At 36.6% G+C, this 26435-nt stretch overlaps 1 protein-coding gene and 1 pseudogene across 1 annotated transcript; both read right to left on the bottom strand.

Moving 5' to 3' along the window:
• Positions 1-393: 393 nt before the first annotated feature.
• On the bottom strand, positions 394-21446 carry DR1 (down-regulator of transcription 1). The gene is made up of 3 exons (XM_011355666.2): positions 20500-21446; positions 7822-7985; positions 394-2441 (listed from the first exon to the last, which is right to left on the bottom strand). The coding sequence occupies exons 1-3, from the start codon at positions 20717-20719 to the stop codon at positions 2295-2297; spliced, it is 531 nt and encodes a 176-aa protein (XP_011353968.1). The 5' UTR covers positions 20720-21446; the 3' UTR covers positions 394-2294.
• Positions 3507-3625, bottom strand: LOC111736908 (annotated as a pseudogene).
• Positions 21447-26435: the final 4989 nt, after the last annotated feature.

The following is a 26435-nucleotide window of genomic DNA, read 5'->3' as shown; positions in this document are numbered from 1 at the left end:
CTGATAGCCTTCTGAAAGAGACATATATTCAAGGAGGTGGGGAAAATACTTACTAACCAATAACTATTTCTCAAGAACACTAAAGATTTCTCTCTCCCAAAGATTTAAAAAATATCAACAACAGACGTTATAGTGACTTTTAAATGCTATAATACCAGCTAAAAGTAAAACACTGCTTAATTAGCTTGGTTATACCTGGACTTTAGGACTGTAAATTACAATAAATACACGTAAAACTGCATTTTCTAAAATAACAGTAAACGAAGGAGAAAGTCACATACTACATACCAAATGATCAAAGTGTCTTTTGGGTCTAAGATTCTTGAAACTAGTAAAAATGTTAATAACAGAAATCTCCTGTCATTGGTATACATAGATCATTACACATAAAAACAATTTATAAAACACATCAGAATTTTATTGCTTGAAGAATACAGCATATGAAATCACAAGAATGTCAAAATGCCAAGTCACTAGGCTTCAAACATATAATACATTATCAGATGCAGTACAATATTAATTAACCTGAACTCTGCATCAGAAAAAAAAAAGTGTGGAAAAATATCTAAGTTGTTTACTTAAGAAACAGATATACTTAAAATAGCAAGTATAAGGATGTTACAGTACAAATTAGAAAAGCCAACACTTATTAACTTATTGTTTCTTAGACTAGACTACCTTTGGTACTTAAACTTTTAAAAAAGCAATCCAGATCTTCTATCTTGTCCAAAGCACTTTATAGATACAATATCAACTTCAACTTAAAACATTTAGCAAGATTAAACTTTTTGTGGCATGAGGGAAGTGTATTTAATAAATGTATGACAATATTTCACTTTTTCTAGAACTGGAAAATATGGTCATTAAGAAATCTAATAATTGTAAACTTTACTTATTTAGCTCTCTAATTAAATTGGAATCCTGGCAGCCACAATCTATTCTTGGGTTTGGTGAATATAGAAATTTAAATGATTTGGCAACTGACATAGGAATTTAGATTACTTCATACTATCTTAAGTGGCTTTTCCATTCTGTTTCCAAAATATGAACAAGATGCCATTTCTTCAATACTGTGGATTTCTATAAAAATCATTACCATACTTTTAGAACCAGATTAAAGCTTCTACTTTTTAATGAGCAGGTTGAAACTACTTTTTATGTTTCATATAGGGTTGATCAGTTACGACATGCTTTTTTAAACAAAACAAATCATTTTTTAAAGCTATCAGTCAATTATGATGGAGACAATGATGCCATTTCAAAAGGAAGCATTGGACTCTCTAGGCCATCTAGTCAAGAAAATGTAAAAGTAATGCTAAAAACAAATAATAAGTAAACTATAACTATAAGTTAAATTACAAAAAAAAAATCCCTCTTTTACAGCAAGCATGCTCATTAACTTTCATTTCTTTCCCCTAACAAAGGTTTGAATATTCATGAACCTCAGTTAAACCAATGGAACCTAAGCAAGCAATTGTTTCAGAAGTTCCAATAAACATGGATGGACTAAGCAAGTAATACTATTAATAATTACTGGAGTGAAATAGTAAGAATCATGACAGTCCTCAAAATTGGGCAGTCTTTGAAATGTAATAGTGTAGCTCAAGATGAATTATGCCATAATAAAAGTTTTTACCTCTACATAAAACAAAAACAAAATCAAAAACCCACAAAATTTATACATCTTCTATTAAACATACTCCTTCCTAGTTTTTGAATGTCTTATTTTGAAATTTTTTAAACAAGTATATTTATCTGAGCATATATATATATATATTTATTGCCTGTATATATACTCATTTTAAAAGACAAAAAAATCAGATACTAGAGAACTGAACTCTTCGTTTTTTACCAACCTGATCTAATGTCTACTGCATCACACAGCATCCCCCAATAATTTAAAATTCCCAGTTTTTAGTTTAGTTAAAAGGGCAGAGGAAATGCAAATGCAGATGTAGAGTTTCTGTATAAATTTCACTGTATTTTTATAAACTTGAGTTTTTTTGTAACACTGTTTATTGATCAAATAAAGGACTCACTGCTATCTAAAACCTCATAAACACCATTAAAAATTCAAAATTGATATTATGCTGAACCTTAAATTTTCAATAGTTCAAAGAGACAGTTTTTACATGAATAGCACACAACAGATGAAACTTAACAGCAAACATCCCTAGAATACCAATGGCAAGTCCACCAAGATGCATACAAAATAACAGATAAGCATTTCTTTCACTGCTTTCTTCTGCAGGGAAAAACATTTATAGAGGAAATAGAACCTCAACTGGTGAATTTCAGATATCGTCATCATCTTCTTCATCCTGAGAAGATCCTGCCTGGTTAGATGCACTGGCTGAGGCAGCAGCAAGCTGTGCTTGTTGGGCAGCCTGCTGCATTTGAAGCCATTCCTGCTGGGCCAATTCTGCTTGTTGCTGTCTAGCCTAAACATCAAACACATAAAAACAAATAATAAATTTTTAAAAACCCACAACATACATACTTTGGTTAAATGTAGATTGAGCCAATAGCTGATTTAGTCATTATCAAACTTGGATATTTTCCAGCCACTATATAACTGCTGCACATCTGGAGAACAGGAACTCTATAAGGTTGGGTCTCTCTAGATAGTCTCCTTGTATGTCACACAATTTATGAACTTTGGTTCAATTGAAGAAGCTGAAAAAGTTGACAGAAAAATCACATTCTCTCCTTGGTTTTTTTATGTTTCTCTTTTCCTTTTATTTCACTTGATTATTCTTCCCTCTCAACTTACAATTTTGATGTAAACATTTTTCAAGCTACAAATTGTTTCTGTAGTTTAAAAGCTGTCTAGTACAGTACTCCTAACTCTTAGAGAAAAGTTCTATACATGAATGCAATAGCTACCTTGATATTTCTTTTTGAGTGTCTATCACAGCTAGTGATATATGCATCTTTTTCTGTCCCTTTCCCTTCCCTCCATAAATACACACATGTGCGCACGCGCGTGCACACGCATGCACGCGCGCGCGCGCGCGCACACACACACACACACACACTCACTCTTCCCATATACACGTTAGTGAAAAAGCACAAAGACACCAAGGACTAAATTTAAGTGAGATAGTTAAAATCTATTCATTCGATGTATCCTCTATAAAAACCACAGCATTTTAGAAACCAGGATGCATACAAATGCACTATATGCACTGTTGCAACAGCTAAGGCTCCTTCCCAATTTAATTGCATCCATTAGAGGAAAAACCACGTGAAGAAGGGAAAAAAAAATCTGTCCTTGAAAAGACCATCCATATAACTTTCCATTAACCTCTACCAAAACAATGCTGTTTCTCCCTTTCCGCCTTTTCTCAGAATTGTTCTTTAAGTCTGGCTCACACCCTTGTCTATGTATGTTCAATTTCTAGTCATCATTTTTTTTTTTTAAGGCGAGGCAACCCTTGGTTGACCTCATGGATTGCAAGGACCTTGTCAGCTTACAATCCTTTATTTTTTTATTTATTTTTTACGCCTTACAGCACCTGGTTTTCCTAGGTGGTCTCCCATCCAAATACTAACCAGGCCCGACCCTGCTTAGCTCCTGAGATCAGATGGGATCGAGCTTGTTCAGAGTGGCATGGCTGTAGACCTTAGTCATTTAAAACACAAATCAGTCTTTCTTGACCCTTCGAGGTCATATTTTGTGCCCTGTTTCATATGCCATAAATTCTCTATGCATTTCCATACCTATCTGCTTTGTTCTCTAATTATCTGAGTACATATCTTTTTTCTCCACTGGACTTGAGAATAGAGACTGTTTTCATATCATTATTGGATTCCCAACACATAGGCCCAAAGTATTTTCTGAATGAATGTTTTGTGGGAAAACAGTGATGTTCAGCATAACCTCTAACATTAAGATTTTACCATGTATATTCCTAACTTTTCATCATAACCTGTCATGAATTTATCATTCAAACATTTCTAGAGAAGAATTCTCATCAGATCATTGTTACCCTTTAAAAAAATCATTTAATTATTACCATTTCAGCCCAAATTTCTTAGCCTATAGAGTTCAAGGTACTCCAAATTACTGCCTGCACCAATCTATTCTCTAACCTTTTTGGTAACATCTACTTTGTGCTCCAAAAAGAAAAACCTGGAACATAAAGTGTTTCCCAAATATACACCATCCCTTCCATTTTCACTACCTTTTCTCATGCTAATATTCATTCTATTTGAAATTTCCTGATTTTCACACACTGAAATTCTACTCTTCTTTCAAGTCAAACTGAAATACTATTTTTCCACCAAGTTTCTTCCTGATTCCTGCCAGTAGCATTCAGGGTCTAATCAGTTGATAGAAGTCACGTTAGTTAGAGGAACAGAAAAAATGTAATATAAAGGATTGTTAACCGAGTATAAAGTTGGTTACTAGCTAATTGAAAAGGCAAGAAAAAACATTAAGGTATCATGCAGGTGGCAACTACAGAAAGTAGCCACCAACCCTAAAACTAGGGGGGCAAGAGGAAAGGCTGGAATTTTTTAAATTTAGAAGTTTAGAAGGGCAACGCACAGAACTGAAACTCAGATCTCTGAAGAAAGGGCATAGATTGACTGGTACTAAAATCTCTGAGCTTGGAGGAGAGCTTCAAAGTTTGAGAATCATATCTCTGAGGAAAGAGATAAATGTTCAGGATGGTTCTGTAAACATTAGAGAAAATGCAAACTGGATTCAATTACTGCTACAGAAAAAAACTGATGCAGCAAGGATGAAAAAGCATTGCTAGGTTGCTCAAAGGAACTCAAAATTAACAGGAAGTAAAAGATAGGAGCCCAAGTGCCACCTTCCTCCTCCAGCCAGGCAATTTCCCTCTAGAGCCCCCTATTGGCTATAGAGTCTAACAGTAGTCAGCTAGACCAGCAGAAATGTGGTTTGCAAAATAACAGGCCCTGTCACAAAGCAGAGCAAAGAAAGGTGTGTTTCTATGCTGAGATAATTGCTCAGTAATTGGCATATTCCTATACTAGCAAAACTGAATGTGATGTCTCTGTACTTGGGATCTCTTTATATCATCCTCATGAAAGTAGTCAGCTTCATCGTTACAGCTGTTGGTGTACCTATATTATACCTACAAACCTTTTGTTTAGGAAATTACAAACCAGGTATTCTCTCTAATAACCACTTTCATCCATTTTTATAAAAAAATATGAAAAACGGTTATTCTAAACATAGGCATATTTACAATAATGGTAGGCATACCCAGAGTTCAAAATAGACTAAGACTGCTTCATGAAAAACATTTTAAGAATTCATAAAAAGATTGTAGGGTAAAACAAATATGTGAATTTATCAACTTAAGAATACCTACTCTTAAGTGGCCTAATCAACTATAAACAGGTATAATTTCATGGCACAGAAAAAAATTCAAATAATTTAAAGTCTACACAGGTTTTACCACAAAAGTGCTTGATCTCACAGTATTCAATGATCTGCAAAGACATGTATTGGTTATATTTAAAATTTAACTGACTTACAGGTACCATTAGCCCCATATTTTTCTCTTTGAATATAAAAGCATTCCTAAGCCTTTAAAATCATCATTGATTGATAAATTTTATTTGTGTTCATTTCCACAAATTAAAATTTTCAGTGGTATTTATTCTAATTTCCTTTTGCCCTTTTGTCTCTTACCCAGTCCATCCTTACTATTTTCTTCCTAAAATGGAGTGTGAAAGAGATGTAAGTAGACCTATACTTTCTAATTCATTTCTTTTACAAATTTTCATTAAGTTTTAAGATTCTCACTCCCACATACTGAAATGACTCATTTATATATATAGTTTACAGTTAACTTTAATCTCGATTTTTAATGTCTCCTCCTTTCCAAATATTGGCTGCTAGCAGTGAAAGCTTCAAATGAGGCTGCTATTGTGTTAGTATTTAAAATAAAGTCTAAAAGATGAAGTGACATGAAAGTGATGAAAAAGATGTTATACAAGTTACTTAGTTCCTTTCATATTTAGGACTTAAGTATTTTGTGTTCTAGGGAAGAAGTACTAGGCAGCGGCTATAATTTTACCTCTCTGCTGATTTTCCTCACTAGAGCAAAAAATCCTCACCCACAGGTCAGGGCAAGAAAAAAGGGTGATAAGGGAGAGGAAATAAAAAGCAGATGATAAGAAGAGAGAGGTGAGACAGATTTTGCACGTAGTCAATTATTTCTTTCATTCATCTTTTTACCCCGGAAAAGATAAAGTATATCCCACTTGAAAGTTCCAAAATAAATTTAAGTAGACAAAATGGTGGCTAGAGCATTAGCATGGTATTGTAGAAAGAGCACAGGTTTTAGAATCAGAAGACATGAGTTTGAATTGAGACTCCAGTACTTCCTAACTGTAAAAACTTACTGGTTTTATCTGTTTAACTCGATTCTTCCCAGTAAACTAAGCTCCGTAATGATAGAAGCCATGTCTCTTTTGGATACCGTTGTAAGCCTAGCACCTAACACTATGTCTGGTAAATAGTGAAGACTTCAGTAAATATCTGTAGAACAAATGAATGATCTCATGCAAGTTTCTGTATCTCTCAATCTGTTTCTTAATGTGTAAATAGGTATAATAAAATTTATATTACTCATAAAAGCTCTGCAAAGTATGTAAAGTATCTTAGCACAGCATCTTTTTCCTTTCATCAAATATTTAATTTGGTATCCTCTAGGTGATAATAATAGCAGAGAATCAATAAATGATAGCATTAACATTTTTTCTTCGAATCATTACTTCTTTGTTATTGTATATTTACATGAATTTTTAACACTATTTGCATGTATTCACACCTGCCTCAAAGGCTTATCCTCTTTAGTATTTATCTCATAGCTGTTGTGAGGATTAAATGAAATAATACAGGTAAATTACTTAGCAACATGATTAACACACCGCACTGTGAGAACTCAATAAATGTTAGTAAGCTTTCATTTTATTAGTTTGAATGCTATCTGGTGTCCAGTGCCTGATAACACTTAAAATTCAAATGCTTTTGTTGTAAAACAGAACTGGTTGTTATGACTACAAAGAGATCAGCTATAGTGCTATTCTGGAAGAGATTACCTAAAATGATACTTTCCAGTTCTAATGTTAACTACAGTAATTGATAGGAAATCTAACTTTTATTCAACCCAAAATCGCCTTATAATTTCAAATGAGAGGCCAGATCTTGGTTGAGAGGTCAGATCTTAGTAGGGAAAAAACAGCCTCAACTTCTCCCCTCTTTTTTTTTTTTTTTTTTAATAGAGGGCTATTAGTACTCAGGTACTAATCCTTCAGACTGGGTACTAGAACTGTAACAAGAAAGAAAGAAAGAAAAGTTTTCTCTTTCCCTGCTCCACTGGCACATCAAAATATTTTAAGATTTTAGTGTTAAAGGTGTATTAAAGATTTAATTAAACTAGATCTAATTTAACTAAAGCAGATGTTAGTCAGATTTTCCTTATATGCTACTTATAAAATTTGATACAACCAGCCCAACATTTTAAATCTCAAGACTATTTAGGTGTTTCATGTTTTTAAATAGTTATTCTGTCTGAAAAAGTATCAAAGTAAAATGTCAGTAGTTATTTGGAGTAGTTCTCCTTAAAAAACAGGTTCCTGCAAATATTTACTTTTATGTGAAGTGAATAACTGGCAACAGTGTCCAACTGGCCATCTCTAAACATCAGACTCTATGGTCAGAAGAAAAATCTTCTGGCGTATGTTGATTTAGGAAATGATTTCAGGTACTAGTCTGATTTCTATTAGCAAACAGGGTAAGATTCAGATGAAAATAATTTAAAATGCACTACTTACTTTTGCAAATAATTCCTGTTGCTGTCTCAATAACTCTTCTTCAGGAATGCCAAGGTTTTCCAAACGAGAATTGGCCTTTCTTCTTTTTAATGCTACAGTCTTGCATTCTTGTAAGACTTCTTTTACTTCACTGATATAAGAGCCAAAGCCCAAACTTTCTAGTGCTAGGGAAATGAAAATATGAAAACATGAAAGTGATAAAACACAGCTTTCCCCCACATATGGAACTTTAAGGTAGAGGTGTGTGTGTGTGTGTGTGTGTGTGTGTGTGTATGTTAGAGATGGGGAATGTTCCTTTGTAATAATTTTATCTATTTTATAGTTGCAAAGCAATTCTTTGGATGGCTAAGGCTAAATACTTTATCAACTTTTTAAATATTAGATTATAAATTAGTTAAAACTTAAGAAATATTTCAAGGCACAGGCATTCATTTTTCCTTTCTTTATGACTAATTTTTAAAAAACCAAAGTACTTCCTGTGAGGAAAAAAAAAAAGTTCAATGTAAAAACATGTGGTTTTAGTAAGAAAACATTTTTCCTATACCACTCATCGTAAATCAAACATTATTAAGTCAATCACTTTCTCAAAGACTACAAAAAAAGTAAATATTTGGAATATATTTGTTAACATATTTTATGCCATTTGGCTTAAAAGAAAATAGGCTGGTAACACATGCTCTAAGTTTCAGTAAGATAGGTGAAAGAATAGGTAAGTTCTTTTGTCCAATATGCCAACAAGTACTATTTTTAGCAAAGACAGTCAAACTGCCAAATTTCAAAAATACTGGTGGAAATAACTTATGAAATTCAGCATTTATATTCAACCAACAATTTTCTTTTGAAAATAAAACTTAACAGGAAGCACTATTAAAACATTGCAAGTGATGTAGCAAAAAACTGGGATAAAGGAAAATTATTAGAAGAAACATTAACAAAAAATTCTCTCCCTTATCACATTTTTAAAGAATATTTTACAAGAAAATAATGCATCCTCTAAATGCCTTCTGTAATCCAGAAAGACAAGGGATAAAATTTCCTTTTGGCTCACAGTATTTAAAATTATATTTTAAAGTTTTCTATGTGTTGACATTTTGAATGATTTCAACTTTATTTCAAATGTTAAACTAGTTTCATCAATCTTCTTTAGAAATAACCTGATGCCAAAAAGCAGAGTACTAATAACTGATTTGTAATTAAGTTAATTTACTCACCCCTCTTGCCACCCCAAAAAACTTCAGTAAGTCATTATTCCAAGTTCTGTATATCAAATTAACCAGCACAGACTTCTGGTTAATATGGTGAACTAGGTACACACTGTGATTGCTTCCTCCCATAACAACATCAAAATTACAACTAAATTACAGAACAACCACCCTTGAGAACCTCCTGAAGACTAGCTGAAAGCACTGCTATAACTAAGGATACACAGAAGAAGCCACACCTAGACTGGTAGGAGGGGGCAGAGCCCTGAAACAGGGCTAGTCCCACACCCAAGAATGGCAGATAAGAACGGGGAGGAATATCTCGGCTGCAGAAATCCCCAGGTCCCAGACCTGGCTTCCCAGCCTGGAGCACTAGTGCCAGGAAGAGGAGTCCCCATATCATTTGGCTGTGAAAATCAGTGGGGGTTCCATCCGGGTGAGACAGAGATCTCCTGTAGACCCAGACATACTCTTAAAGAGCCCAAGCACAAACATTCACCCTAAGCTCCAGAGAAGGAATAGCAGCTTGATAATCACCAGGGACATATGGGGGAAAATTGAATTGTAAGGCTTCAGGGTGAAAGCTGGAGGGGCAGCTCTTTCTGGGCAGCTCTTGCTGGCAGGTGCCATTGTTCCTATGCCCACCCAGCTGGCAGGTGCAAAATCTGAGTCTCCATCGATTTGACTAACAGCGCTCTTGCACCATCTTGGTAATTCTCAGAGACCCCATCCCACCCAATTCATTTGTTCAGCCAAACTTCTTTCAGAGGCTAATCCACACAAGTGGCTAGCCTGGGCCTGTACTGCAAAGTTTCCTCAAGTCTCTCAAAGGTGCACAAACCCCAAACAAGCGGCAGCTGGCCTCAGAATGCCCTGCACCTCTTGCTGAGCGGCCTCAAGCCCAACAATACTGGCAGCTGGCCTCAGTTCATGGCTTAACCACTCCCAGGCTCCTCCAAGTCCAGCACAGGCAGCTACTGACCTTGGCCTGCATGGAAGCCCCAGCCAAGAAGCCCCAGAACCAACAGGTCTGGTGGCTGGCTTTAGAGCACCACCCAATTAGCATCACAAATGACATTCTCAAAGGGTGAACTCGGCAGGCACCAAAGCCCCACTAAACCAAATTCCATTCCTTGGGGTCAGCCCTGGCATAACTGCTTGTCTGCTGTGGGCACAGCTAATCATAGCCAGTCAGCTTGAGAGTCAATCCTACCCAAAGAAATGCCAACAGCAATCAAGGCTCAACAACAACAGGATAGCACACACAACTCACACAAAGGACACCACCAGAGCACCTGGCTCAGGTGAACAGGGCGATTGTGCCACAGAGCCCCACAGGACTCCTACTACAAAAGGCCAGTCTGCCAAGACTGGGAGACATAGCAGATCTACCTAATACACAGAAACAAACACAGGTAGACAACAAAAATGGGGAGGCAAATATGTTCCCAATGAAAGAACAAGACAAAATTCCAGAAAAAGAACTAAACAAAATGGAGGCAAGCAAGCTACCACATACAGAGTTCAAAACACTGGTTATAAGGATGATCGATGAACTTAGGGGAAGAATAGATAAGCTCAGTGAGAACTTCTACAAAGAAACAGGAAACACAAAAAAGGAGATAAGAAAATTTAAAAAAGAACCAGTCAGAAATGAAGAATACAATAACTAAAATGAAGAACACATTAGATGAAATCAACAGCAGCTTAAATGAAGTAGAGGATCAAATCAACAATTTGGAAGATAGGTAGTGAAAAACATCCAACTAAAACAGCAAAAAGAAAAAGAATTTTAAAAAATGAGGATAACAAATATCATATGATTTCACTATATGTGAAATCTAAAGAACAATATAAACAAAGAAAACAGACTCATAGATACAGAGAACAAACTGATGTGTGCCAGATGAGAGGCGGAGTTGGGAGAGGATAGGTGAAACAGGTGAAGGGATTAAGAAGCACAAACTGAGAGTTACAAAATAGTCATGGGAATGTAAAGTACAGCACAAAGAATATAATCAATAACATTGTAATAACTATGTTTGGTACTATGTAGGTACTAGACTTAGGGGGAGTCACTGTAAATGATAAAAATGTCTAACCACTATGCTGTATACCTGAAACTAATATAAAATAACATTTAATGTCAACTGTAATTTTATAAACTTGATTACAAAGGCATATGATCACATTTATGCATTATTTAAAATTATATATAGTACTTAAAAATAAGGAATTTGTAAAATTAAAAAAAGAATCATAATGCAAGGTTTTATCTTAAAAATATTCTTACAAAATTTGTTCCTACTTAAAAACAGAGACAGACACATCCATAACTACCCTTAACTAGTTTACTTACAAAAACCCAGCAATAAAAATTTCCCTTATTTCATGAACAAAAATGAGGATAGTTTCAGGGACCTCTGGGACAACATCAAGTGTAATAACATTTGCTTCAGAGAGGGGTACCAGAAGGGGAAGAGAGAGAGCAAGGGATTGAAAACCTATTTGAATAAATAATGACTGATAACTTCCATAACCTGGTAAAGGAAATAGACAAGTCCAGGAAGTGCAGAGAGTCCCAAACAAGATGAACTCAAAGAGGTCCACACCAATGCACATCAAGATTAAAATGGCAACGGTTAAAAGCAAAGAGAGAATCTTAAAAGCAACAAGACAAAAGCAGTTAGTTACCTACAAGGGAGTTCCCATTAGACTGTCAGTGAATTTCTCAACAGAAACTTTGTAGGCCAGAAGAGGTTGGCATGAAATATTCAAACTGATGAAAGGCAAGGAACTACAACCAAGATTAATCTACCCAGCAAGGCTATAATTTAGAATAGAAGGAGAAATATAGTGTCCTAGACAAGAAAAAGCTGAGGTAGTTCATCACCATCAAATCAATATTATAAGAAATGTTAAAGGGACTTCTTTAAGAAGAGAAAGGAAAAAAATCCAAAATATAAATGAGAAAATATTGCCAAAAAAAACAAAAAAAAATCTTATTGACAAAGGTAAACAAATAATAAAAGCAGTGGATCAATCAACACTAAAGCTAGTACAAAGGTTAAAAGGCAAAGGTAGTAAGATCATGTGTAATCACAACAGTAAATTATGGGATACACACACACACACACACACACACACACACACACGAAGTAAAAAAATAATGACAGAAACATGAGGGGGTGAATAAAAATGGTAGTGATTTTAGAATGTGTTCCAACTTAACTGACCATCAACTTAAAACAGACTGCTATAAACATAGCTTGGTATATATGAAGCACATGGTAACTACAAACCAAAAATCACAAGAGATATAAAGAAAACAATAAAATGGTAATAACTACATACTTAATAATTATTTTAAATATAAATGGATTAAATGCTCCAATCAAAAGATGAATGCATAAAGATGTTGAGATGTTGTCCATATATATGACAGAATATTACTTGCATAAAAAGTAATAAAATCTAACCACTTGCAACATGGATGGACCTGGAGGGTATTATGCTAAGTGAAATAAGTCAAAAGTGAAACACAAATACCATACAATTTCACTTATATGTGGAATCTAAAGACCAAATTAATGAATGAACAGAACAGAAAACTCAGAGATACAGAGATAACACTGGTGGTTGCCACTGGGATTGAGAGACTGGGCGAAAAAGGTGAAGGAATTAAGAAGTACAAATTGGCAGTGACAAAACAGTCATGGGGATGTAAAGTATGGCTTAGAGAATACAGTTAATAATATTGTAATAATTATATACGATGTCGGGTGGGTGTAAGACTTATTGCGGGGATCACTTCGTACTAACCACTATGCTGTACACATGAAACTAATATTGAATGTCAACTGTAACTGAAAAATTTTTTTAAAGATTTTAAAAAGCAAATGAGCAGAAAGGCTAGTTTAAGGAATGAGGATGTGACTGATAGCAGAAGTATCAATCTCAAAAGCTTATAGGCAGGTAAGTTCTGAAAGGACAACTACATTAAAGGTAGATATAATGAAGGTAATGATAGCACCACCTAATCGATGCTTCTCTGTGCCAGGTACTGAGCTAGATACTCTTTATACATCACTCACATAGCATTACCACAGCGCCTAACTTAAGAGACCCTATTATCACCCTTGTTGACAGTCAAGTAGATTGAAAGGGGTTTATTACCTTGACCAAATATCGAAGTGAGTGATGAAGCATGGACTCAAACACAGGTCAGTCTAGCTCCAGAAACCAACTCAAAGTAGAGTCATGGAGAGCATGTGAGTTAGTGATCATAGAAGCAGGAGACCAGTTTGTAAAGGCAGCAGCAGGGAGAAAACCGTCAAGAGGAGAAAAAGCCACCATGCTGAGTACCACACTCTATGAGGAAGGACCTAACCACATTCTCCATTAACCACTTCCTCTAACCTCCTTCACCCCAGATCCTGATTCCGCACATCCACATGTCATGCAAATCAACAGCTGGGGTTGTTCAACTCAGATAGAGGAATATTTAGTCAGGAAGTGAGCACAGGTGGAGGGGGCCATATGGATTTGGTCCATTAGGGCATGGCTCAGCTGACGTACTACTTACTCTGTTCTCCTGATGATGTGGCTGACTAGGGCTTGCTGGGAATCCCAATTACCCTCTTTGTCCAAGATGCTTTATAGCTCTGGATATCACTACCCAATATGTGGAAGGAATCATCCACCTCTTCTTCCACAGAGATGACATCTTGAGAGGGGACCCTGAGCTGTATAGGTCTGGTGTTGGGAGATCACTGACGTGGAGTTGTGCCAGGCCCAGGACCAAGGTTTCCCCATCTCCTTCCAGTCTTGGGCTCAACTTTCCTTACCATGTGCATTGTCATAGAGACTGCTCAACACACGAGAGTCAACCAGAGCCAGCTGGACTAGCTGTTCTGGGTTCCTGAGGCCTCATGTATAATGAGGATGCCCCCTCCTACCACCAAGGTCATCTAACAGAATGATCTTTAACTTGAAAATACATTCCTTAGAAAAATCAACTATCTACTCATATAACCTTCAGTCTCTGGAAAATTTGTCTTTTCCATTTCTTATATAATCATTTAGGAATGGATTTGTTAATATGGGTGTGATATAGATGTTCAATTCTTTATTTCCATTGGGATAATCTTGTAGCAGCAGAGTTTATTGAAGAGGTCATCCTCTCCCACTGATCTATAATGCTGACATAAATCAAGGTGCCATATCTGGATGGGAGGTGTTTTTTTAGCATTCTCTTCTATTCCATTCATATGTTTGTCTTACGCTATACACACTGACATAATTATTACTTTGTAATTAACATAGCCTTTCATAATTTTATAATTATAACTTTAATATTAACATAGCATTTCATAAGATAAATTAATACAATTTATCCTTTAGAGGCATCTTGACTTTTCCTGGACTTTTGGCCTTACATAAATGTTAGAATCAGCTTATCATTCTCCAAATGAAACCTGTTGTAATTTTTACTGGAAAAAAATAATAACTACTACACAATTCTTGGCTTCAAGGAGCCTGGGGTATAATGGAAAATTCAGTGAAGTTTAGGTAGCCTGAATTTTTTATTTGAATTGCCTGGTTATTTTTTAAGTGTCAATGCTAGAAGCCAACATTTTAATCTTTTTTTATTTTCCTTTTTCAAAGGCACAAGCATAGTAGTGTATTTTCAATAATACTGGCTGGAGACAATACCAAAACAAACCAAGTGAATGGTTTATGATTTCCGCCACATTCGAAAGAAAGTCTTATTTCCTTAGCCCTACAACAAAGTCCTCCAGGATCTAGTCCCACCTACCTTTCCAGCTTTATATTTCTGCCATTATTAAGTCCCTGCATACTTCTACTAAATCTGACTGTTCAATGTTTCCCAGTAGGCACCAGTTTCCCACATTTATGCTGACAGTAATGCATTCAAGGCCAAGATCAAACTCCATCCTCAAATTAAGCTTGCCCAATCCTCCTAGACAGAAGTAATCTCCCTCTTTTAAAATAAGACGTAGAATTTGAAACTTGATTGTCACTGTATTTGTATAACTTTGGATATACTGCTTAAAATCTCTAAGCTTCAGTTTTCCATCTCTAAAATGAGAATAGCATTTATTTCATACTATCGTCCTACAACCAGAAGCAGTACAGCAGTTAAGCACACAGGCCCTAAGGCTGCCAGGGACTGACCCCCAGTTCTGCCTCATATCAGCTGTGTACCCCTCTGCCTCTATATCTCATCAAATCAGGCTGCTGTGAAGAATAAATGAATTAATAGAAATAAAGAGTAAGAACAGAGGGTAGCCCATAGAAGGAGCAAAATAAAATATTCATTATTATATTTGTATTAGTTTTAGGGCTGTAGGAATCAACAAGTAACTAATTTAAAATATTAAACACAGTGTCTACTATATAAGAGTCACTTAACTGACTTGGCCTATGTATTATTCTTTATTCATTCTCTTACATTTAAGAGTATCCTAATAAGTATACAGGACCAAAATAAATGTACAGTTATGCATTATCACATCTAAATTCAAGCTGAACAAGTATATGTATAATATGAAATATTAAATTTATAAAATTAACAAATCAACACAACGGAGAGACAACTCTTTAAAATGTCATGAATTATTAGACTAGACATTAAAAAAATTCATTGCAAATTATCTTTAACCATGGAAGGTTTGGGTTAAAAATTAACAAAAACAACTCACCTTTAAAAACATCTAAGGTTGAGAACACTACTTTCAAAAAAATTTACAAGTAAATCCAAGGTTAATATTTAATACTATTCAATGAGCTGCTATATACAAATACTGTACTCTCAATAAAATTATTTAACTGGAGCGGCCATAAATTTCATTTCAAAAAATTCACTGACTCTAATCCAAATTTTAAACATATTTTGGCTAACATACTAATAACTGGGCATAATATCTCCTAAACAAGGAAATACTTTACATCATTTGTTACCATGTAGTAGTGATCGTTCCCATTTTATAGAAAGGAGAATCTTAAAGGATAAGGGAAATAGCTCCTAAGCAGGGCCACTATTTATGGTTTGCAGTGCATAACAGTACCACGTCTCAGGAAGACCATTCGTAACTTTTATTAAAATCTGCACTTTTTCTGGCAGGTGGTAGTAAAAGTTTTTAAGGAAGGAATGCCTTTTTCTAATTTGTACAAAGGGACATTATAAACTGGTAGTGACCCTGGCTCTAAGGATCTCAACGTAAAAGCTGAAAAATAAAATAATTTTAAAAAATCATGGGTAAAACACACACATCACTTGCTTCTCAAAGATCTGTCTGCTACCTTCTACCATTTATCTTAAAACTATACCCAGAAAAGTACATGGTATGTTAAGGAAAAAAATACTTAAGCACTTTTCAATTTGAGAGACAGATGCTAACAAGATAGCCACTTAAAAAAAAAAGTAAAAATTTCCACTAGCACTAAAATTTTAATACAGGCTTATCTTATTTTACAAAAGTGATGTAATCCTGAAAAGTTTCATTATAACAAAAATTTGAACTACTTTATACTTCAAATACATAATGCATGTTTTTCACTAAAAAAAATATATATATATATATATATATATATATATATATATAAAATAGCTTTTCTTTTGTTTGTATGTTGGAGGAAGGGAACAGGTAATGTAGCTTGTTTAAAATACATTAAGAGGATGTAGGCCAAAGTGACGTCTTGGCTCATTAGCCTGGTGAGTTTTCTAAAGACTCTTAAAACCATGTCCTCTATGGCAGGGGTTCCCAACCTCCTAGCCACTGATACTGGTCTGTGGCCTGCTAAAAACGGAGCTGAAAAGCAGGAAGCAAGGGTGCGAAGCAGCTTCAACCTGTATTTTCAGCCAGTCTCCACGCTAGCATCACCACCTCAGCTCCACCTCAGATCATCAGGCATTAGATTCTCATAGCACAAATTCTATTGCAAAATGTGCTTGCGAGGGATCTAGGTTGCACACTCCTTATGAGAATCTAATGCCTCATGATCTGAGGTGGAGCTGAGGCGGTGATGCTAGCACTGGGGAGTGGCTGCAAATACAGATTAACATTAGCAGAGAAGTATGACTGCACAGAGACCATAATAAGTCAATTGCTTGCAGGCTCACATCAAAACTCTATCAAGTGAGGGGCAAAAGACAATTAAGCAGCATCTGGTAGCAGGCTTTATAGAGACAAGTGAGTTCAACTGTACAGCTGCATCTGGTGGCATCTGATTCTGCATTATGGTGAGTTGTACAATTATTTCATTATATATTACAATGTAATAATAATAAAGTGCACAATAAATGTAAGCTTGAATCATCCAGAAACCATTCCACCCCCGCCATCCCCTTATCTCCCCTGTCTGTGGAAAAACTGTCTTCCACGAAACTGGTTCTTGGGCCCAAAAAGGTTGGGGACTGCTGCTCTATGGTATCACTACTCTTGGGAATCTGGGACAGTGAGACTGATGGCACAGTAGGAATCAAATATCATTCATCTTTACATCCTTAGCAGTATCTAGCACAGTGCCAAGTAAATAGCAGTATTCAAATGTAATTGTTGGGTGGGAGAAGAAAAAAGATATATCAATTTTAAGGAAAATAATAAAATCCCAACTTGAAAAGCATGAATTGTGTGATAAATTGTGCAATGCAAATTACATGTGTGTCTTTGGGAAAAATATCAATATGGATGATTATTTAGGCAATACAATATCATTCTCAGTCTTATTACAACTTCTCTGAAATCACTCAGATCCTCTGATTTCAAAACTACTTCACATCCACTTTCCAAAACAGACTGTGGTTTAGGCTTTAGAACAAAGCTACTCAAAGTGTGGTCCACAAACTTATGCCAGAATTGCTTAAAATGGTCTGTGATTGAGTTAAGTATGGAAATTCAAAGCATTTAAGATCCTTCATTGCAAAACTGTATGTGAGGCGATAAATGTGTTAACTAACCTTATTGTGGTAATTATTTCACGAAATATACATACATCAAATCATTACATTGTACAACTTAAAACTTATACAATGTTATATGTCAATTATCTCAATAGAGCCAGGAGAAAAAAAATAACTTTTACAGTAATTTGACAAAGTAATTTTATGTCTGATAAAGTAAAGTGGTAAATGTACAAGTCCTGAAATGTCCTGAAGCAAAATCTAGTTCATTAAACTTATTACTTAAAACTCCAAACTTCGACAAGTGAGAAAAGTACCACTTTAAAATGTACATTATTCCTACATTCCTAAACAATCAATGTTGACACAAAGTGTAAAAAATGTCTATCTACCATAATTTACTTAGCTTAGAATTAGTCTGTAAAAATACTCTTTAAATACCTAACATATATATACACACATTAAAAATTTATTTTAAAAATTTTAACCACTCAAGACAAAAAAAAATCTTTAAAATAATTAAGTAATATGAGACTAATATGGGATTATAAATGTATAAAATCTATTCCCCTCATGGGGAGAATCTGGAGCAAAAATGGTTAGGTCCTTATCCATTTAATACCAATGTTACGAGGAAAAAAAAAGATAAATATATAAGACTATAACGGGTTAATACATGATTTTTTAAAATTAATAAATCATACTAGTACACACAAAGGAAAATGCTTTCATTGGAACTTAGACATTAAAGTGAATTTAGCATATTCCAAAGTTGAAGCATTTAGCACACTACTTGCTACAGCTGCACTTTTGTTCCATCATGTCAATCAGAAATCTAAATATACCCTAGAAAAGAATAAGCTCTACCCAAGAAGACAGATTGTAATGTGTTTTTAGATTTTTGGAATGATCCTCACTTCTGTGGTGTAAACAAGTGTTTAGGCAGATATTTCAGAAATCTTTTGCAATTTTCATTAGAAACACAATGTTGATAGAAGATCCTTTTTCTTTTCTATAAGTTGTAAAAGGAAATTATAATTATCTGTATTGGATAACCTCACGAAAGACTTATGACAACAATCACACATACAATGTTAAAATAAAAATGCAAGAGGAAAAATAGACAACTTGCCTTTCATTTTACTTGTCAGGATATTGAGCATACCAAACAAATAGGAAAAAACAGTACCTTTAAAATTAAATATGCTTTTTCCTAGGGATTTATTTTTTTCTCCTTACATATTGAAATGGAAATGGCATTTTATATCCACCTTCCACGTGAGAACCAAAGATGAATCATTTAATCTTTCTGTCAATAATGACAGTGAAATATTAGATATAGTAAGTATGAGCAGATGCATTCTCTACTTCAGAATAACAGGGACGTTACCTTTTAAAAAAGTTAAATTATAAAAATCAAATGGTAGACAACCACTTGCCTACCAAAACAATTAAAATTAACCATGACTTTTGACTTCAGAAGTAATCAAGAAATTGATAGAATTTTAATTGGATTATTATAAGAGGCAAGTTATTACCTCAAATAGAATGCAACTTTTTCATAAAAGTGTATGTGTTTCTCAAAACATTATGACTACTAAACAGTCCTAATACAAGACATCAGAATACGATCTCCCAAATCCCTATTCCTGGACTAAATCTTTTCCAAGATAAGAGAGAAGAAACTGCTGAAACTTTCAGAAGTGCTGTTCGATAAAAGCTTAAGTATATACATATAAATGGAAATGGGAGAAGAACAGAGAAATGTTCCATGAAAAACATCTTACAATTTCTTAATGCAAGCTTTAAAAATTTATATCCATAGAACAAAGGAAACTAAATAGAAGAAAAAGGAGAAAGAGACAAGAGAAGGACGGAAGGAAAGAAAGAAAAGAAAAAAGAACATCTTTGCCTTACAGAATAGAACTGGAATGCTTTAGTAACGATAAACAGTAGGGCCATTTTTAAAGCAGAAAATGTGCTTTCTTTATTCAACATCGATAAACTTTACAATGTTGAACACACTCATGTTAAGAATTTTTTTACTCAAGTGTTCAGAAAATTCATCTTTTTCGCTACACTGGTAACAAAATCGGGTGCGGAAGGGATGCTGTTTCCAGTCATGCTTGAAGTTTGAATTCTAATTTTCCAAGGGAGCACTTCTAGGTTTCTTTCTCAGTTACGATCCACGTTTCACTTTAGGCACGCAATTTCTCAGTTGTTATGTATAGGTCCCACTTTAGGCAGGCAAAATTCTTGTTGCTTTGGCTTACCTGGCTGTAAAATGAGACTACTACTACTTTACTTTTGGGGACTGTTAGCTGACCTAAATGCTTGCGATCCTTACTTGTACTCGCTGGATGAGAAGTACCAGAGAATATCACATAGGAATTTTCTTAAGGCACCCTCTGCCTCTATGCCCGCGTGGTTTTTTCATTTACCAGTAATGATCAGGAGAAAGAAATGAAGGTTTTGACATGGACGGGTCAATGCGACTAGTAAGCTGTCCCCGGACCCTCATTTAAACAAAATCCCACACATAATGCTTACCTTGTATGACATGCTCTGGCGAGATGGTCTTCTTTTCCGATTTGTTGCAAATCTCATTGGCTTCGGAAGATATAAGGTGAATGAATTCAGTGCAGCAGTTCACCACCAGCTCCCGGGCATCGTTGGCCACCCGGACATTGGGGAGAGTCTCTTTGATCATCTTATTGATAGCAGCTCTGGGTATAGTGAGATCATCATCATTGCCAGATGAAGAAGCCATCGTATCTTCCTCTCTCGCGCCCCGACTTTTAAAAACTCCCCGGTACTGGTCCACTACTCCACGAAGAGATTTCAAAGGGCCGCTCTCGGAGAGATCCCGGGGGCGCTACGAGAAGGTGCAGTAAATGAAGGAAGAGGGGGCTGGCACAAGGCGGCAAGGAACACCCGTGTGATTTAGGGCGAGGTTGGAAAGCTGAGGGGCTGAGGTTCTTGAGGACAGCACTGCACAGGTCGGACAGGGAAAGCAAGGTGGTCAGGAAATTTGAGCACCGGGGAACACCTTCGTGTCTCCTCAGAGGGGCGGGCGTTGTCTCCTAACCGGTCCCCAAAGGCGCCGGAGCAGAGGCAAGGTCCAGGGACACTGGCCTCGGTGAAGTACTGGGCGGACACCCAGCGGACTTGGCTCTACAGAGACGGAGTCTCCGTTGCCGCTGCTGCCGCCTCCGCCAGCAGCCGTTGCTGCCGCCTCAGCCAAACCATCCTTCAGACACCCACGCCGCCGCCTCGCAACATGTCTGCCGCGGTCGCTGCTGGAACCCCGGCGGCCGCCTGGGAACGAATACAGACAGAGCCAGGCACAACGGAAGCGGCACTGGCGGCCGCCGTAGCCGTTTAGCCCGAACGCAGGTCGTGGAAGCCGAAGCCGCGGCAACGGTGGTCCCTCCAGAGGCCAGGGAAGAAGGTTTGCGGGAAGCCTCTCCCGACACCCTTTGCGTTACCGGAAGCCTCGCTCCCCCACGTCCTCCTCCTTTCCCTACCAAGTTCCGGGTGTTGCTGCCGCCCTTCCCCCACCCGCGCCGGCGGGAACCGCCCGTTCTGGCGGCTCCCGGCGTCTGCCTTCCGCGGTCCCGGCACGCGCCTCGGCATCCCGCCTCTCTGTGGGGACCGTAGCCGGGCGATCGCGTGCCTCGTGGAACCGGAGAACCCCGAGCACGCGCTTGCTCTGGGGCTGCGGCGCCAGACTCGGGATGGGCTGGGGTGGGTGGGCCGGCGAGGGTGGAACGCCTCTACCGCCTCAACCGGCTGACGTCTTGAAGTCCTCTCCCAGCCATGTTCGGGGACAAAGGAGCGCTGGATTTCGTTAAAAGAACTCTTCTCTTCGCTGTTCCTTATAGAGCCGGAACTGGGATTGAGAGGAAGAGCAACGAGGCCTAACTCGGGAATGGGATATGGGGAAAGCAGAACCCGCTGTGCCTGTCTGCACGGTCTGGAGGAAAAGCTTTTGTTGATATCTAATAGACGTTTTAGTCGGATTAAAGCTCTCTATGGCCTTCCACCCAGTTTCGCATTTTATGGGAGAGAAAACATGCAGAAAAGTGACTTGCCCACCCAGTCATTGTTAATGGCTAAACTAGAAACTAGAAATAAGATCCAATGTAATGGAAATGAGTGGCGTACAATGAGCCACGTTGAGGTTCCAACTTAGCCGGTTTTCATAGTGTATTGCACATAGGCTTCTGGGGTGGGAGGGAAAATAAAGTATCTTAAACAACTCTGATTTTTGCTTCTCTTCAAGGTGACTAGTAATGTCAACGTGTGTCAAGTTCTTCACAAAAATTATTAAAAAAGAATCTGTCATACTATCATTTCGAAGAGCCTATGTTATAATTAGTGGGGCGTAGCAATTTCTAAAAAGTAAACAGGTACCATTTAAATTTTGTCACTTTAGTTAACATATATTATTCTGGATACATTGGACAGCAACTGGCTTGTTTGAACTGTTTCCTTAGAGCGTTTTGTTTAAGACAGACGGTAGAAGTGGCACCTCAAGGAGACCTTGGTTAATTACTGTTTTTTTCGTTTAACATTTTCTCCAGTGCACGTGTGAGTTCTTTCATTTCTAAAGTGCAGATGCTTGTTTTCAATGCTACTAAGTTTAGTCAATCCAAAATTTCTTTGACAAAACAATATTTAAAAAATTTATTCAAAATAGGAATGTGAGACTGTTGACTCAGTTGTTGGCTCTTCGTGAAGTGTTTTTGTAGGTCAGCTTACTGTTAAAGTGTTATCATGCTGTCCAAATTCATCTTGACCCTACAAAGTTTATCGGTCTGAAAAAGCTAACTAGTGAAAATATCCCCAGAGTTACCACATTTTCACTGACCAAAATCTTGTCATTCCTGAAAAAATAATAATTTTGCTTTTTAAATATAATATTTATGCTATAGACCAGTAGGCTTATGATACATACAAAGATCTGAAGAGCACACATGTTATCATTCCAGTAATAGTTTGTTACTACAGGGTACTGTGGTAGCATAAGCATGAAATGTGTAGTAAAGATACCTAGGTTCCAATCCCAGTTTTTTGTAACTTTAAATGGGTCACTCTCCAAGCCTCATTTTCTTCAACTAGAAGATGAATTATAACTCGGGATTCAAAGTCAAATGAGACTGTGTAAAAGCACTTTTAACATTATGAAATATTATGTAGATATTAGTGTATTAGTGTTTATTATCTTTATTGGGTCTGAGCAGTCTTCGGTTATTAATAAACCATACATAATGTGGCTGAGAGAAAATTTAATTAAATGTAGTAGTGTGATATATCATGATATAAGCCAATCTGGATCCCATAGATAAGTAGTTACAGTACAATATATCCCTATTATATATAGGCTTTTGAAAACAAGGATAACATCTTAATGAGCATTAAGACTTAGAGACAGTGCATATATATGAAACATAATCTTTCTCATAGTATCTCAAAAGAAACAGCTGTTTCTTACGGTGAATTAGGCTAGCTCTACAATAGTTGTCTTAAAATGTGTTAATTCATAGATACCCAGGTTTTCAGCTAAAATTACAATAATCTCTACAATCTGTACTTTGAACCTTAACATTTAAAAAAGCAAATAATACTGTCCTTTATGCTCATTTGTCATTGCTAACATGCTAATTGCTAGTTGGTGGTAATACAAATTTAAAATATAACTAACAACTATTATATACTTCTTTTGTGATTAGCACTGTACTAAATACTTTTACGTAAGTACTTTTACCTGTATTATCATATTTAATCTTCAGAGCAATCTTATTTGATAGATACTGTTTTAATCTCCATTTTACAGATAATGAAAGTGAAGCTGGGAGAAGCTAAATTACTTCCCTGAAGTCAGTATAGCAGTCAGGATAGGCTGATTATGTTGCATGAACAAATAACCCTCAAATCTCAAAATATTTATTTCTTACTCATTATATGGGTTCGTCCTGGGTCAGCAAGAGGATTTACCACACAGTAATCACTCACGAGTCCGCTGGAACTGTTGGGAAGAAGTAATGGAGCCTTGTAAGATAGGCTTTTGACAGGTGGAAAGAAAAGAAGGTATTTGTGTTCAAAGTAACTATAACATAAAGTTGTGTAGGCAGAAATTGTTCAAGGATAGCAAGGAGACCACCTTAATTTAAGTAAAGCATTTTTGTTTACAATAGTGAGAGAGAAGAGAGCCAAACATGAGACAGTAGAAGTCATGAAGTAATAGGAGCATTGGGAAACAATTTCCAGGATTTAGTTCCTAATTGCATTTGCAGTGAGGTAGGAAAAGTAAGTACTACAAGGTGTAGTGAGGTTCTCGTTTGTTCATCCCTGCATCGCCAGGGCCAGCACAGTTCCAGGCACATGTTAGGCACATAATAAATATTTGTTAACTCTGGAAGTGGATGAGGACCTTTAAGAATGGTAGAGTAAAAAGAAGTCCAAGGACAAAAAGCAAAAAGGAAAAAACGTGTAAGAGAATACTTAATAGGAACCAAGAAAGCATAGTGTAGAGGAAACCGTGAGGGGAGAGTTGCAAGATGGTGAGACACCACAAAGAGGCATTGTTGGAAGTAGTGTCCCTAAAGTAAAAGGCCAACAGGAGAGAGCAGAAGTCAACATGCAAACAGCTAAGAGAGGAATGAGGGGAAGAATTGGAGCCAAGGAATTTAAACTCAAAAAGTTTAGTGGTGAAAGTAAAGGGAGCGATGGGACAATAGCTTGAAGAAGAAGCAGGGTCAGGGAAGAACTGCAAAGGCTAGAGGACACATGTAGTTCAAGGGAAAAGAAACAAAGGAAGGGTAGATTGAAAAAACAAGCAAAATAAGGTCTTAAGGCAATGGAGGTGGATGAGGTTGAAAAAGCATAAATGGAGTGACCAGGATTAGGTACACAGATCTGAGGATGCTTTACAGAGAGAAGAGGTTGAAGACAAGATTATAGGCAAGTGATTATAGATGGTTGTAAAAGAGGATGAGCAGCAGACTAAGGAAATCTTTAGAGAATGACAACAGGCAAGGGCAAAAGAGTGATCAGAGAAATAGCAAGAGAGTTATTAGTGATTTGACTTTACTTTTGATTTTTTCTTAAAGATATTAAAAAAATTTTTTTTAATTAATCTGGTTTTTAAAATGTCTTATACTAATCTTAAAACATTAGAAAGTAGTGACAAATTTTATTTTCTACTGGTTTACAAATATATCCATTCTTCAAATTCACATTGGGACTTATTAAAGCAGTTGTTGGATTTTAAATCCTTTGTTTAGCTAGCAAAGCTTTCAAGTTCATGATCCATAGGTGAAACCTAACTTGCAGATATTGTAACAGTTATTTATTGTCACACAAATCCTGCCTAACAAGCCACCTCAAAGGTCAATGTATTAAAACAATAACCCTTTATTATTTCCTAGAAGTCTGTATGTTGTTAGTCGGGTAACTCTTCTGGAATTAGCTGAGTTTACTCGTTTTCTGAGTCAGCTGTGGATTGGGGAAGTGGCTCTACTAATTTTGGCTGAACCCTCATATTGGAGATCAGCTATCTGCCATCAGATCTATAAAGGCCTTGGCTTTTCCATCGTCTCGCATTCTTCCAGTAGGTCAGCCTGAACGTGTTCTCACGATGAAGGAGAAACTGTTTACTCATTTACCCATTTACTTAATGGGTCTCCTATGTGCTGAGCACTGTAACAAGGAACTAGAAAATTAAAGTTAAATGGGAAGTTTCCCTTTCCATTGTGGAACTTACCATCTAATAGGAAAGAAAGGCATGTACGTCAGGGACTACAGTGCAGAATGGCAAGCGCCACAATTATAGCAAGATAAGCCCTATGGGTATAGTGGAGGACCCTCCAAATTAACACAGTATGTATGTAAGTATGGAGTGACAATCTTAAGTGTCACAGAGGAGATAATCCTTTAGAAGTTTTCAGGAAGAAGGGGAAAGGAATTTCATGCAGGGGAACAACAAAAGCTCAGTGAGACAGAATGTGGCATTTTTGGTGAACTGCAATGCTTTGGTGGAAGGCAGAGGTAAAACATGAAGAAGTAGCATGAGAGAAAGCTATTCAAGGAAATATAGGAGTTAAGGTTCTTCTGATTGCAAATAACAACTCTAGCTAGTTAAGTTGACTTTACCAGAAGGATATGGGGGTATCTTACAGAATTTGGGGAATTATAGTATAACCAGGAAAATTCAGTAGTAGGAATCCATAAACTGTCCTTTTGGTGGGCTGTAAGCAACTCCCGTCTATTTGCATCTCAGTTCAAAATTTAAGTTTGCTAGGAAAGCAAGTCTATTTGGCTGTATGGGTCAGATTTCTCCTCCCACATCACTCAGCCACGACTAGATTGCAAGTTATGTGTATGAATGTTTGCTGCTGTTCCATCCCTGTGCTGGGGAGGGAGCTGAGTGGCTCGATTAAGAAGTATCTGTTGTATTTTATTATTTAGTTACCTTTCCCCAC

The sequence above is a fragment of the Pteropus vampyrus genome, unplaced genomic scaffold (assembly GCF_000151845.1).
Source record: "Pteropus vampyrus isolate Shadow unplaced genomic scaffold, Pvam_2.0 Scaffold22, whole genome shotgun sequence".
Lineage (NCBI taxonomy): Eukaryota > Metazoa > Chordata > Mammalia > Chiroptera > Pteropodidae > Pteropus > Pteropus vampyrus.
Note: the sequence above shows the minus strand (reverse complement) of the source record. Positions and strands in the feature narration are given on the sequence as shown.